This window comes from Cucumis melo, chromosome 2 (genome assembly GCF_025177605.1).
Source record: "Cucumis melo cultivar AY chromosome 2, USDA_Cmelo_AY_1.0, whole genome shotgun sequence".
In the NCBI taxonomy this organism is placed as follows: Eukaryota; Viridiplantae; Streptophyta; class Magnoliopsida; order Cucurbitales; family Cucurbitaceae; genus Cucumis; species Cucumis melo.
In genome coordinates this window covers 6,157,573-6,171,537 of record NC_066858.1, presented here as the reverse complement: position 1 = coordinate 6,171,537, position 13,965 = coordinate 6,157,573, and the positions used below count along the sequence as shown (strand labels likewise).

The following is a 13,965-nucleotide window of genomic DNA, read 5'->3' as shown; positions in this document are numbered from 1 at the left end:
TATCAATGATAGACTATTCTTTCTATGATTTAAGTCTATTAGTGATAGACTATTCTGAAATTTCAATTCTGATTCAAAAGTCTATCAATGATAGGATATTGACAATTTCTATAATTCTTTTCATTGCAATACTAATATTAATATCTGCAAAAGATTGAAGATAATGAGGAAACCGAGGAAGATGATAATCATCGTGAAAATAAGTCAAAAATGGTGCATGACACATCAAACAAAGTGAAGGTATTATAATAATCACATTTTGTGTTTTATGATAGACTTAATGTATATATGTAGATAAACTCTAATTCAATATTATATATTTTCAGGTTGTTCAAGAAAAGGCAAAAGTGAAAATTATGGAAATAGCGACGAATATTGAAAAAGCTAGGCCGAAGAGACAACCTAAACCATCAAAGAAAGTGTTGGAGAATGTGAAAGAACAAAAGAATGTAAGAGGAAAGAAGAATGATTCTCCAAAACCAACAAGATATTCTCCTAGAATAAGGGATCTAGCACCTAGTTTTGATTTGCAAATCTCTCAATTATAAGTAGATGGATATTGTAGTGCAGTAGTTTTGTTGATATTTATGGTAGACTTCACATTGCAAATCTCTTAATATTTAGTAGATAGATATTGTAGTGCAATAGTTGTTTTGTGGATGTTTGTGACAGAGTTCACATGGGACCTTCATATGCTGTTAGTTGATTTTACCATATTAATCAAGAAAAAGTTTTTTGTCTGTCTTTGTTTGCATTGAGATTAGTATTTATTGAACCATTCCTTTCATCAACTAAATCCCTTCTAGTTCCTTCAGTTGTACATTGGTTCCTATCATTGGTGATGACTACACAATAAAGTCTATCCTTGATAGAAACTATCTATGATAGACTTTATAGTGGATTACTTCATATTATTACTTTACAAAATCTATTGTTGATAGAAACTATGTGTGATAGACTTTACAATAAAGTCACTTTTACTTTTATAGTCTTGAGAAAAAGGTAGATTATTATTGAACGGTTTGAATCAAACAAATAGAAAGTATTTACTACACACACAAAATAAATGCTCTATATGCTAAAGCTAAAAGTTTATTATAGAAAACATAATATCACGTCACTGTAAAAATGGTGGAAATTTGCAATTTCTACGATTGTGACCAGCACGATGACAATGGCTGCATCTTGAGTGACTTTTCTTCTCGCCAATTGATAATATTCTTTGTTTTCGCGGTCGTCCTGCTCGACGCTTGAAAGTTGGAGGTAGTATGTTATTCTCAAACCCAATAGATTTCCAATTGGCATGGTTCCCAACCGGACGAACTGATCCAGTATAAGTTGAAATCAAAGTACTTGACAAAAAATACTTGGAAACAAAAGAGTAAGTATTCATATTACGCCCACGAAGAACAGCAAGAGCGTGGGCACATGGAATTTCATCAAGATCCCAAACGCGACAGGTACATGATTTGCAATCTAACCGTACAATAAATTGTTTTCTTCCATCAATCACTTGAAATTCAACATCATTAATAGCATTAACCTGAAGAAAAAAAAACTTAGTCAACATATATGGTTTATCCCTGATAGAATCTATCGCTGATATAAACAATCACTGATAAGAATCTATCAGCGATAGAGACTATCATTGATAGGTCTTGTTACATTACCCTTTAACTAAATAAATAAACATTGAAACACAAAAACTTACTGTGAAGCTTCTTGAGTTTTGATGTTGAATTCGTAATTCTCCCTCAGCCCAACTAGTTAAAACAGTTCTCATACAACATGCAACTTTTCTTCGATCATAAAACCAATTTTGAAGTATTTGTCTGATAGAATCGAGTAATGCTGCAACGGGCAAATCTCTAGATTCTTTTAGAACTGCATTTAAGCTTTCTGAAATGTTTGTAGTCATCATTTGATATCTTTTCCTTGTACAATATGCTCGAGCCCACTTTTCAAAACTAACCTTACTAAGATAGTCTCGTATACTAGGATACATAGACTCCATCCATCTCATATTAGTCTCAAAATCAACAACTGTATATGCTTTTCCACATCTAAAGAAGAGCTTATCAATTATAGGGTCCTTATATATCAACTTCAAACTTTTTAGAAGGTGTTGCAAACAAACGCAATATTCAGCATTTGGAAAAACATTATGAACACTTTTTGGGATACTTAAATGTCGATCAGATATTACAACTAAATCTTCCCGATCCCCTAAACTATTCTTTATATTCTCAAAAAACCATCTCCAGGATGCATCATTTTCAGAATCTACAATACTAAAGGCCAATGGGAAAATTTGATTATTACCATCAATTGTTGAGGCTGTCAAAAGAGTTCCACCATATTTAGATTTCAAAAATGTACCGTCAACTGATATATTGGCCTACAATATTTCCATCCTTCAATGCATGCTCCAATAGCCATAAAACAGTACTTAAAATGTCCCTCTGTATCAGTTTCATAAGCAGTGAATGAACCTGAAATAAAAAATATTATTAAAATGTCCCTCTGTATCAGTTTTACTATAGGTCTGTCACTGATATGGTTTATCACTGATAGACCCTATAGTAAACCACCATAACACCAGTCGTCTAATGATATGCTCATTTACTATAAGGCCTATCACTGATAGAACTTGTCAGTGATAGACCATATCATTAAAAGCTTGATTGATGATATATAAATTGTAAGAATAAAAACATACCTGGGTTAATTTCTTTTAGTTTCATGAAAAAGTTTGGAATCAAGGCATAAGATTCTTTTGCTTCACCATTCAAAGAATTCATAACAAGTTCCTTTGCCCTCCACGCTTTATAGTAGCTAACATTTACACCAAGTTTAGTACGCATGTGAATCATAATATCATTTGGAGTTGAACGATCAAAAGAACTAAAGTCTTTTCCAATACAATCACTAATCAGTGATGAAGATGCTTGTTTATGAGTAGTTTGAATAACATTTATGGAGCAATTGTGATTAGCAATATACTTCCTTAGCCGCCATAATTCCCCACCCTTGTAACGAGATGCACGAACATACCATGGACAATTATCTTGGGAGCACTTAAACTCAATAGATTTAGAATTTGATCTCACAGTCTTGAACTCAAAGTTGTTCTTTATAGCAATGTAGTAAAATGACTTTGATAGTAATTCCTTGCTAGCAAACATATCCTTTTCTTTCAAATCAAATGTAGAAGACAAGCTACTAACATGAATATCCGTAAGAATTTGAAAATCGTCATCAATGGAAGAAGAAGGCAGCAAAGAACACAAATTATCCATCCCACTGTCAACAACACTAGACCATTCTAAATCCATATCAGGGACATGAGCAATAGCATGGGCAACTAATGGATGTCTTGTAATTTGTCCTTTAACTAAACTTAGAAACCAAGTAACATCTTTATCTTCTTGAATTTGAACCACAGTTTGAATATTAGTGATACCATAATCCAATAAAATTGACAGTTGTATTGAAGAAGGAGATGCATCAAATAGAACTTCTCTTAATATCAAACTCACAAAATTTTCAAAAGACATCATCTCATCAACCAATACACCTGTAGTCTTGTAATTCAAGTAACTATTTGTATCATCCCACTGTCCACTGTGAAACACTACTATGGGAAGTTTAATCATAATTCCAAATTACTGCAGAATGTGCAAAAAATAGTGTATTAGTGCTAGAAGACAAAGTGTCTATCAGTGATAGACTTGTATCATAGCGTATTAGTGATAGACTTCTATCAGTGATACACTAGGATACAAGTCTATCACTATCATTAATAAATGAAAATGATAGACATGTAATTCTGCAAGAAGATGAATTCATATCCAAGATTACAAACAGAAAAAATAAAATACTAAAAAGAAAGAATCTAAAGATTTAACGAAACTAAAATGAAAGACTACATACCAGATGATTTAACGAAACTAAAATGAAAGACTACATACCAGATGGTTGGAGGCGGAAGAAGTTGTGGTTGGAGACTGAAGATGACGACTGGTTGGAGACCGAAGATGACGACTGGTTGGAGGCGGAAGAAGGCGTCGTTGGAGGCGAACGAAGGCGTCGTTGAAGGCGGAACAAGGCGTCGTGCGGAAGAAGGCGTCGTGCGGAAGAAGGCGTTCTTGAGAATGGTAAGGCGGAAGAAGTGAGAAAATCGTGGAGAATATATTGGAGAGGGAGAAAATCACGCAGACGAATGGAGGAGGAGAAATTCGCGCCAGGATTGTTTTTAAAACAAGGGTAATATTGGAATATATTTTAAAAAAATCATCAATTTGCTATATTTGCAAATTGTTTCATAAATTGCCATATCCTTAATATTTTATACCAAATCTGTTATACATTACAAAAACTCTAATTTTTTACTCAGATGGTGCCTAGAGAAAAATTTCTACTAACAACCAAAATACTCTCTAACTCCTAAAACTGACCACACTTGAAAATTAAAATAAGTTTTTTTTTTTTTTTTTTTTGCAGATATAAACATTCTTCTAAGACTTCAATTCCAAGAATATTCATATGTTATACTTCCATACATTTCGTGTGTTGAGCTTCCGTACACCAAATGTATGCATTCAAACACATAGAATAAGAGGATCAACAAGATAAAAACCTATGTAATTAAATCAACAAGCAAGAGGTCGATTCACAAACTAGAGGCCCATCCAAGCCGATTAACAAGCCAAAGGCCGATCTAAGTCAATCAATAAACTGATCAACAAGTCAGAGGATGATCAAAGCAAACTAACAAATCAAAAGTCGATCTCAACTAATCCAAGAAAATTCAACAGGCCAAATGTCAATCATACTCAATCCAAGCGATTAATCAAGCTAGAAACAGATCCAAATTGATAAAAAGAAGTCAAAGTTCGAATCAAAACGATCAACCTGTCTAAAAACCAATCATACAAAATGATCAACAAGTCCAAAAGGCTGATACTAAAAAAAGATGATCAACTCAAAGGTTGATCCTCTTAAAAAGATCATCAAATCTAAAAGACAATCATCTATCTAGAGAGATCATCAAGCTTAAGGATTAAAATTTACTTTTTTTGAGAAAGATAATTAAATGATCAAATATTAGAGATTGTACTCGCGTTATTAAAATTAAATAAAAAGTCGAAATTTGTGATGTTTGAAGAGTGGGAAAAAATTAAGCATTCTTCATGTTAGAAAATTTTAGGAAAATATTTGTATAGTTGAAATTTAAAAATACCAAAAAAAATAAGATACTCAACTCAATTCAACTCAAAACTCCAAACACAAACATTCCAACTCAACTGCATAATCAATTTAACTCAATTGATAGATTAACTTCTCGTACAATAATTACCAACGAACTCATCAGCTATATCCCTATTGGTTTATTGTCGACTACTATTCAATAACTACAACTAAATTTTATATTTAAATCCTCTATCAAACTCAAAATAAGAAATATAGTCAACTTGGTTTCGAGTTTCTCTTCTGAAATTTTCTATCAAACAGCCTTTTTAACTGTCCAAGAAGTTATTATCTGCTATGTTGACTGTTTGGGAACAAAATGAAATGAATTATTAACTATCCAATCAACTAACCAATGGAAAGTTGAAGGCTGGAAAAAGAAGCAAATTATATAAATAATGTTGGGGTTATGCACTGTCTATCTCTACACATCTCTCAAAGAAATTGCTCTCTTCACCTGATGGTAACTAGAAAAATTTACACCGCTCATCTTCCATCTATCAGTCCTAATGCCCATGAACTAACAATACATTTGAAAAAAAAATATAATATAATCAAGTCATGTAGTTCAAAAAGTGGTTGGTGTGGTTGAAAAAATGGTACTACTTCGTGACTACTGTGTTTTTCTCACTTGAAACTCCGTTTTCAACTTGGTTGTCGAATCCGTGGTAAGGTACTTCGATCATGGGTTGTGGCAAAGGACGACCTTGTAAGTCCTCTGGAAAGCATTCAAAATCGGGGCCAAAGTTGAACTTGACAACACAATTTGGTTGATTAGGGAGAGTGTACATGGAGGCTGCAGGATAATAGCGGCCTCCATTTAGATCCGTAAAAGCAACCCCTTGGCATACTCCGTTTTTGAAGAAAGAAATTTCGCTTCCTGCATAACGAATGGTGGATACATCACGCAACTTCATAAAGGAGATGATATTTCAATCAAGATTTGACCAGGTAAACATAAAACAGAAAAGAGAATGAAAAACACAACAGATTTCAGGGGCATTTTTCTCTAGTCGCCGATTCTCAATCAATCACTACATAACCAACAAGACAGTTGCCTCATAATGTGGAAAATGATTGGTTATTAAACAAAAATAGATGTTACCCAAGAAACAGACAGGGTCCAAACTCACTGAATTGGGATGAAGTTAAAACAAATCAGCACTCAACTGAATTCAAGTAAAAGCAAAGCAACTTCATTCATTTCACTACTGACAAAATAACCAAATGGGCTAACCCCACTACACCCTCTTGACCAAACAGCCCCCTCACAGTCCTTCACTTCTATGATTTAATTGCACTACTGTTAATGAGGTAACTCCTCTCCCAACCCCATATACACTTGTCTTGCATGCGAATATACCGGTGGTGATAGGGGGAATTACTTCCCAAATGGCACAGTTGACAAGTCCAACCTTAAGACAGCACATTATAGACGGTCAACAGGGCGATCCTAACCTCAAGCCTGATTTCGGCAAACAAAGTCGGGACGAGAGGGTGATTTCTCCCTGTCCGTTGATAATGTACTACTCTACCAGGGACATTTATGTGTGTGCCCTGCCTGATACACTTTGGAGTTTATTCATCTTGGAATAAGTGAATTGCCGCTTCAGTTTTATCACTTGCAAATACAACCAATTGCAGGCATTCGATGTATCCAAATAAGGTGGTAACAGCATGCACCTTGTATTTAGTACAATATCTTGAGTTTTAACTTATTGATCTGGGCATTCTATTTTTATAAGTCACTTTTCTTTGTCCCCACCACCACCACCACCACAAACTCATTAAGAATTCTCCCAACTGTCTTTTTGTTTTTTTTTTTTTTTTAAGAAAAGTTCTTTTAAGTACAACATGAGGGTAGGGGGATTTGAACCCGGGACTTCTTGTCCTCGGGACCATATAGATGTCAGTTGAGCTCAGCTCATGTTGGCTCTCCCAACTATGTTAGTATCAAGAAACACAAGCATATGCGACATATAACCCTAGAGGAGCCTTAGTTTAAAATGAATGTCACTAAAGCCTATATTAGCAAGCTTCAAATAAAACAATAACAATAAAAACTATATTTTCATCCTAGACCAACTGCACAAATTTGCTAAGATACTGAGCCCTGCTTGCAAGCCAGTGAGATCTAGCCTCATGGGTGAAAATTTTGTTTCCTCTCATCAATTGTTTCATAGCCCAGCAGAACTGGCTAACACTAGGAAATGTTAAAGGCATTGTAAACATTAGGAACCGAAACATTTTTGCCTAACTAACTCTGACAATCAATTAAAAATTGAGGAAAAAAAAGCATAGCATATCAAAAGTACAAGAGTAAATGAACTATTAACATAACAATCAAGATGCAGTTTCAATGTATTCCACAGAGCATGCATAAATGATAGAACATATAGCAGAACCTCTGCATCGTATTCCATAGAGCTTGCATAAATGATAGAACATATAGCAGAACCTAAATTATTTCACTTCAAACTAAAATGAACATAGAATGCATAAATTGTCAACATTTAGTAAAGCAATCTAACATACCAGGAACTACTTTAGGCGGCTCCTCTTTCCCTTCAGGAGCACAAATATACCTCTGTCCCTTATACCAAACAAAATGAGGTGGCTTGGGCGCATACAGAGCCCCATCAGGCAAATTGATATAGAAACCGATAACATCACCTTCCTTATATCCCTCCTCTCCATATTTCTCTCTTAAAGCCTTATGCACTTTACTTCCATCAATATCTCTATACCCAAAACTGTTACCGTCGTACCCGACCGGAGCCTGCAAGTCCCCTTTATCCGTCGACCATCCAAGTCGAGTATGCCCGGTCTCCCCCAAGCTCACCACCTTGATTTCAAAATACCACGCCCCTTCCTCCACCCCTCTAGTGGCTCTCACCATTCTGTACCCTTTTGTACTACCAGCACTCATTCTATCATCACTCAATTCAACTTTCTCCGCTTTGTAAACCTTTGACAAACATATTTGCATATCGTTATTGTCATCCCCTTTATCAGGGAACCTCGGAACTGGAGTGATCAACACAGGGTCCTCAGTTGGAGCATTGTTATTGTTATTAGCTTTGTTCTTCTTTTTCCCTTTCCGGGTCGACTTCGTAACCCAAACATTATTGTTCTTCTTCTTCGATTTCTTCGGATTCAAAGCCGTGGCCACCGGAGCAGCATTGCCACCGGCGGAACCATCGTTTTTAGCAGAATCGGATCCGGGTAAAGGCGATTTGTCCTCCTCCACCGGTTGGTTAAGCGAAGATAATTGCTTCTGCTTCTTCAAAGGTGGGTCTTCATCATCGTCGTCATTCCCAGGTGACTTCGCCAATTTAGCTGATTTCTCGGTGTCATCAGAGGCGGGTTCCTCTTCGGAGATTTCTTCAGAGGCATCAGGTGGGTCTTGTCTGGTACCGTCCTGGGGGTCAGTTGAGGAGCCGCTGACATTGGCATCCATTGGTGGATCAGCAAGCTCAGGAGGGTCGATCTCAGAAGGGCGAACGGACTCATCTTCTTCATCGTCTTCGTCTTTGTAAGTAGAACGGAGGGAATCCATGAGAATGATGAGGTGGTATAGGGTTCGAAAATCGGGGAGCAGCGAGGAAGGAGGAGATTGAGGGTCCGTTTACATACGTTTCTGTAAACAGAAAGCTTGAGAAATTTGGGGTAAATTTGGAAGAACTATGAAAGGGTCGGATGGAGAAGGGAATTGAAATTAGACTCGGAAGCCTCGATAGATAGGGCAGAGAAAGAACTCACTCTTTGTGGGTTCCCACTTTTGAAGTCTCCCTCTCTAGCAAAAATTCAAAAAGATTCTTAAAATTATACTACTATCGTAAAAACAAGGCACAACCCAAACGGATCATTAACAAAAATAATGTTATTTTGCAAACTTATTACCAAAATACCGTTGTTTGCAAACTTATTACCAAAATGTTGTTTTTTTTTAATTTTTTTAATAGGGCGAGAACTCGCCCTTGTATATTTTAAAAAAAAATTCACATAGAGCGAGTCTTCAAAAAAATATACAAGGGCGAGTATATTTAAAAAAAAATTGCACAAGACTCGCCCTTGTATAGTTAAAAAAATGTAAAAAATTTGGAACTGATGTATGTATGTTGGAATTAATATTTGGAACATTGTAATGAATAAATAACACTTTTATTTTGCCATTCAACAAGTGGGTTGTGTCTATTATTTAGCTCATCCAATTAAGTCAAAATTATAAATCATTATTAATTGAATCCTATATATATCTATATATTCAATAGAAAAATATATATTTGTCGTTCAATATGTGAATGAAAACCTTGAAGAATTAGGATTTAATCAAAACCTTGAAAATTTCTAATTCTTTTTTGGCTCGTTTTGGATTTCGTATTATAAACTTAGATGATTTGGTATACTCTGCATGCATCTCTTCACCATACAAAAAATCAAAATATATTTGTCTATTAATTGGAGGCCGTAAATTTGTAGTAGGTGCTTTTGATTGTAAAATAATTAAATATGAATCAAAATGTTTAATACAATAATTTAACAATTTTCATTCAAAGAAAAAAAAATCAATGTGTTCCACAACCTGGACGTCGACGATTTCTAGCTGGTTGTCGTCGTCGACTTTGAACTCTTTGTTGTTGTATTTCCTCTTGATTCTTTTGTTGTTGTTGCTCATCTGATTGCTCAGGTACTGCTGCATTCTCTTGTTGCTGTTGCTCATCTGATTGCTTGGGTACCGCTGCAGGCACTTCATAGTGCAAATATTCATTATGTTCTCCACGACCACGCCCGTGACCATGCATGTATGAAGACGATGGATCGCTCCCTAAATCATAGTATTGTTGCCCAAAGTCCGTTGATGATTGACCTGCCTCTGAATTGTAATATCCTCTTCCAAAGTCTGACGATTGACCGACTCTTGAATCATAATATGTCGTTCCAAATGTTGGCATCATCATTACTGGACTAACGTAATTATGTTGGCTTTGTGTCTGTGTCTGTGTCATGGGAGGCACTTCTTCCCCGTGTTGGTCAACTTCTTCCAATTGATCGGGCTCTTGCACTAGAGGACGTCTCCTCTGAACTGGAGCAGGTACAATAGGGACATCGTACATATAGTGGATGTTCTCCATGTACTGCTCGTTATCGTTGCATATATTTAGAACCTGTTGTGGATCATCTGCAACATTCTGAAGTCTAATATTGTTCGATCTCTGTAAAATATTAAAATGAATTAGAAATCATTGAAAATAAATTTTCACTAAAAACAACTATACAATTTTTAAATGTATACCAGATGACTCATAGCAACTCCCAGTTGGGTGATATAGAGCTTGCTAATGTTTTTGCACAATGGATGTATTCTTGAGTTACATCCATATCAAACTGCTCAATTGGAGGTCCTATAGCAGTAAACCTTCTGCAATTATGCCATCGCATCACTAAATGAGCAACTTTATCTGACCAATCAGCAGTCCTCAAGTTAATGTTGTGCAACAGTGGTTTAGTATTACAGTCACGTGGAACAGCTTGTTGAATACCGAACTGTCTAAGTACTCTATCAGGATGATGCCACTCACCAATGTAGAAACATATGAGAGAACTAATCGTCCGCCATATGTCGTGACCGTTTGTACAAAAATGTGGCAAGCTATCTATGACAGTTTTGTATGGCTCCCAGACAATCTGAAACAAATTGTATGAAACAAATAACGTACCTATACTGAGAACTTAAAAAAAATGGAACTTCAAATTGAAGTTCAGCATGACGTACCTGACTAGGTTGAAGAAGATCAAACATGTACCTATACTGAGAGACTACATGTGTAGCCGATATTGTCACACAAAATTGATCTCTCCATCTGTATTGTTGAACTAATATTTTAGATTTTAATTGAACTACGTATAAAAAGTTACTGTTAATCTAAATTAAATTGAAATAGCATACTTTGAACCATAAGCTCGACTGTGTAATTGATTAGGATTGACATGTAGGAGTTGCGGAGCCACTATTGGGAATCGTTCCCAAGCCCATATTTGTAACAATATTAGTGGCCCAGCTATTTCACGAACACCTTGTTTGGATGTCTTGCATAATTGTCTATACAACCATGCCAAACAGGCTCCACCCCAAGAATATCGCCCCGTGTGGTGCAGATTAGCTAAGAATGGTAGGAACATTAGGTGCACATAACGGGTTGATTTATCTGCAAAAATACTCCCACCCATCAACTGTAAAATATATGCCCGTGCATAACGTGTGATAGTTTCCCCATCGGCATCGTTAGGCAATTCATGAAACTCTGCCCCAACCATGTTAAACTCAATCTCTGCCCCCTAATTTGTTCAGGAGGTGGGATCACACCAAGTAACTCTTGGCAAACATGCATCTGACCGATAACGAGCTCGCCATCAGCCGGTAATCCCACCAAAACTTCCACATCCTGCAACGTAATTGTGCACTTAACTTTTATACCATCAATATTTGATTTCTACATAACTAAATGCATTTTAAAATGAATTAAAAATAATAGCATAGAAGGGTTATCCTAATTTATTTAATTTTAGCCTATGTGGCACCGTATTTGATTAATGCTTGCTTTTGTTTTAGGGGATAAAAATACCAAGTTAATGATTTTGGTAAACTAAACATACATATTAAATAAATTCGACAATAACATAAAATCTGATAATATAATACAATAACATATTCAAATAAAAGTTACATTTACAAATAAATTTCATACCTAGATTTATGGAAGAGGAAATATATTTGTGAAGGAGAAGAAGAATGGAGGATATGTGATAAGATCAATTCTTTTTTACAACACCCGAGAGGAGGTTGAGAGGAGAAGAAGAGGGGAGAAATTTTTCGTGAAGGAGAAGAAGAATGGAGGATATGTGAAGAAGAAGAAGAAAAATGGCCAATTTAAATTGGTAGGGAAATCATCTACACCGTCCGTTTTTCTTCCACCATCCATCTCCACCCCTCCTTTTCCTCCTTCTTTTCCTCCTTTTTCTGGCGTGACCATCCTTCTTCTGGCGAGCGATCACGGGTTGTATAAGGGCGAGTTTTCTCTTTTTTTTTTTTTAAATCACGAAGGCGAGTCTTGAAAACTCGCCCTTTTTTTTTAAATGCATGAGGGCGAGTCTTTAAGACTCACCCTCTTTTCTATTTTTTTTTTAATAATGAGGGTGAGTCTTAAGACTCGCCCTATGTGAAATTTGTTTTTAAAATATACAAGGGGAGTCGCCCTATTAAAAAAATAAAAAAAAACAACATTTTGGTAATAATTTGAAAACAACATTATTTTGGTAATATATTTGAAAAAGAGCATTATTTTGATAATTTGTCCCAACCCAAACAGGATATAGATAAAATATAATATTAAAATAATAAAAATATAATATAAAAATAAAAATTTTGAAAAATTAAGAAAATTAAAAAATCTTAAAATAATTAAGAAATTTGGAAATCTCAAATCTCTTCACTTTCTCTTACTTATTTAGATCTTACAACTCTACCGGAAGCCGACAATTTGGCAAGCATGAGGTGGATTACATGACTACTAAGATCGAGTATTTGATAGATCTCGTTAAAACCTTACTAGGAAAAACCAATAAAAAAAACCATAGTAAAAGAAAAAGAATACATATTTCATATATAGTTAATAAAATAAAATCTACTCCCTCTCATGGTAACATGCATCACTTGAGATCGCACCAATTTTTCAAAGGTTGCAGTAGGTAGTGATTTTGTAAATAAGTCTGACAAATTATCCTTTGAACAAATTTGTTGTACTATGATATTGCCATTTTCTTCAAGATCATAAGTATAGAAAAGTTTCGGTGAAATGTGCTTTGTTCTATCATTTTTAATATAACTTCCTTTTATTTGAGTTATACATATCGTATTGTCTTCGCATAGTATTGTTGGAAGAAGTTTACTAGAAGACAAACCACATGATTCCCAAATGTGTTGAGTCATCAATCATAACCATATACATTCTCGACTAACCTCATGAATTGCAAGAATTTTGGCATGATTTGAAGAGGTGACTGTGATTGTTTGTTTCACTGATTGCTAAAAAATAACAGTTCCTCCACATGTGAATAGATAACCTGTTTGCGATCTAGCTTTGTGTGGATTAGATAAATATCCAAAATCTGCAAAACTAACTAAGTTAAAATTTGATTTATTTGTATAAAATAATCTCATATTAATTGCTCATCGGAGATAACGAAGTATATGTTTAATTCCATTCAAATGCCTTTTTGTTAGAGAGGAACTGTGTCTAGCTAAAAAATTTATTGAAAATGTAATATAGGGTATTGTATTATTAGCAAGATACAAAGCTAGACACAGTTTGATATGATACTTCTGGACCAAGGAGTTCTACATTAGGCCAAAATATATGAGTTCTACATTAGGCCAAAATATATCTTTTTCCACATCTAGTGAACGATCTTGCATTGGGATGTTCAATGGATGTGCTTTTTCCATATAAAATCTTTTCAAAACTTTTTTTTTTGTATAAGTTGATTGCTAAATAAATATCTCATCTGCTAAATACTCATTTTGCAAATCAAGGCAAAATTTTGTTCTTCCACGATCTTTCATTTCAAATTCTTTCTTAAGATATTCTATTGTCTTTGAAAGTTCTTTAGGAGTTTCAATTATATTTAAATCATTAACATATATAATTATAATAG

The 13,965-nt window shown here is 34.9% G+C and overlaps 3 protein-coding genes and 1 long non-coding RNA gene across 4 annotated transcripts; all 4 read right to left on the bottom strand.

Moving 5' to 3' along the window:
* Positions 1-1,117: 1,117 nt before the first annotated feature.
* On the bottom strand, positions 1,118-3,376 carry LOC127148172 (uncharacterized). Its single transcript, XM_051081195.1, has 3 exons — positions 2,720-3,376; positions 2,380-2,492; positions 1,118-1,543 (listed from the first exon to the last, which is right to left on the bottom strand). The coding sequence occupies exons 1-3, from the start codon at positions 3,333-3,335 to the stop codon at positions 1,118-1,120; spliced, it is 1,155 nt and encodes a 384-aa protein (XP_050937152.1). The 5' UTR covers positions 3,336-3,376.
* A 52-nt stretch (positions 3,377-3,428) lies between these two features.
* LOC127148150 (uncharacterized) lies at positions 3,429-4,378 on the bottom strand. Its single transcript, XR_007818905.1, has 2 exons — positions 3,972-4,378; positions 3,429-3,668 (listed from the first exon to the last, which is right to left on the bottom strand). It is a non-coding gene; the product is annotated as an uncharacterized LOC127148150 (long non-coding RNA).
* A 1,235-nt stretch (positions 4,379-5,613) lies between these two features.
* Positions 5,614-9,047, bottom strand: LOC103492020 (protein TRAUCO). Its single transcript, XM_008452186.3, has 2 exons — positions 7,786-9,047; positions 5,614-6,130 (listed from the first exon to the last, which is right to left on the bottom strand). The coding sequence occupies exons 1-2, from the start codon at positions 8,807-8,809 to the stop codon at positions 5,853-5,855; spliced, it is 1,302 nt and encodes a 433-aa protein (XP_008450408.1). The 5' UTR covers positions 8,810-9,047; the 3' UTR covers positions 5,614-5,852.
* Positions 9,048-9,760: 713 nt separating this feature from the next.
* On the bottom strand, positions 9,761-12,132 carry LOC107991090 (serine/threonine-protein phosphatase 7 long form homolog). Its single transcript, XM_017045399.2, has 5 exons — positions 12,000-12,132; positions 11,201-11,696; positions 11,027-11,114; positions 10,547-10,938; positions 9,761-10,466 (listed from the first exon to the last, which is right to left on the bottom strand). The coding sequence occupies exons 2-4, from the start codon at positions 11,566-11,568 to the stop codon at positions 10,555-10,557; spliced, it is 840 nt and encodes a 279-aa protein (XP_016900888.1). The 5' UTR covers positions 11,569-11,696; positions 12,000-12,132; the 3' UTR covers positions 9,761-10,466; positions 10,547-10,554.
* Positions 12,133-13,965: the final 1,833 nt, after the last annotated feature.

Excerpts from the sequence above, each read along its gene's own strand:
- LOC127148172 (XM_051081195.1), bottom strand. The coding sequence starts at position 3,335 with ATGGATTTAGAATGGTCTAGTGTTGTTGACAGTGGGATGGATAATTTG. Across the intron at positions 2,493-2,719 it reads ACTAAAAGAAATTAACCCAG|GTTCATTCACTGCTTATGAA; the intron begins GTATGTTTTTAT and ends TTTTTATTTCAG. Across the intron at positions 1,544-2,379 it reads GGCCAATATATCAGTTGACG|GTTAATGCTATTAATGATGT; the intron begins GTACATTTTTGA and ends TTTTTTCTTCAG.
- LOC103492020 (XM_008452186.3), bottom strand. The coding sequence starts at position 8,809 with ATGGATTCCCTCCGTTCTACTTACAAAGACGAAGACGATGAAGAAGAT. Across the intron at positions 6,131-7,785 it reads GCCGCCTAAAGTAGTTCCTG|GAAGCGAAATTTCTTTCTTC; the intron begins GTATGTTAGATT and ends TTCGTTATGCAG.
- LOC107991090 (XM_017045399.2), bottom strand. The coding sequence starts at position 11,568 with ATGGTTGGGGCAGAGTTTCATGAATTGCCTAACGATGCCGATGGGGAA. Across the intron at positions 11,115-11,200 it reads AGTCGAGCTTATGGTTCAAA|ATGGAGAGATCAATTTTGTG; the intron begins GTATGCTATTTC and ends TCAACAATACAG. Across the intron at positions 10,939-11,026 it reads ATCTTCTTCAACCTAGTCAG|ATTGTCTGGGAGCCATACAA; the intron begins GTACGTCATGCT and ends AATTTGTTTCAG.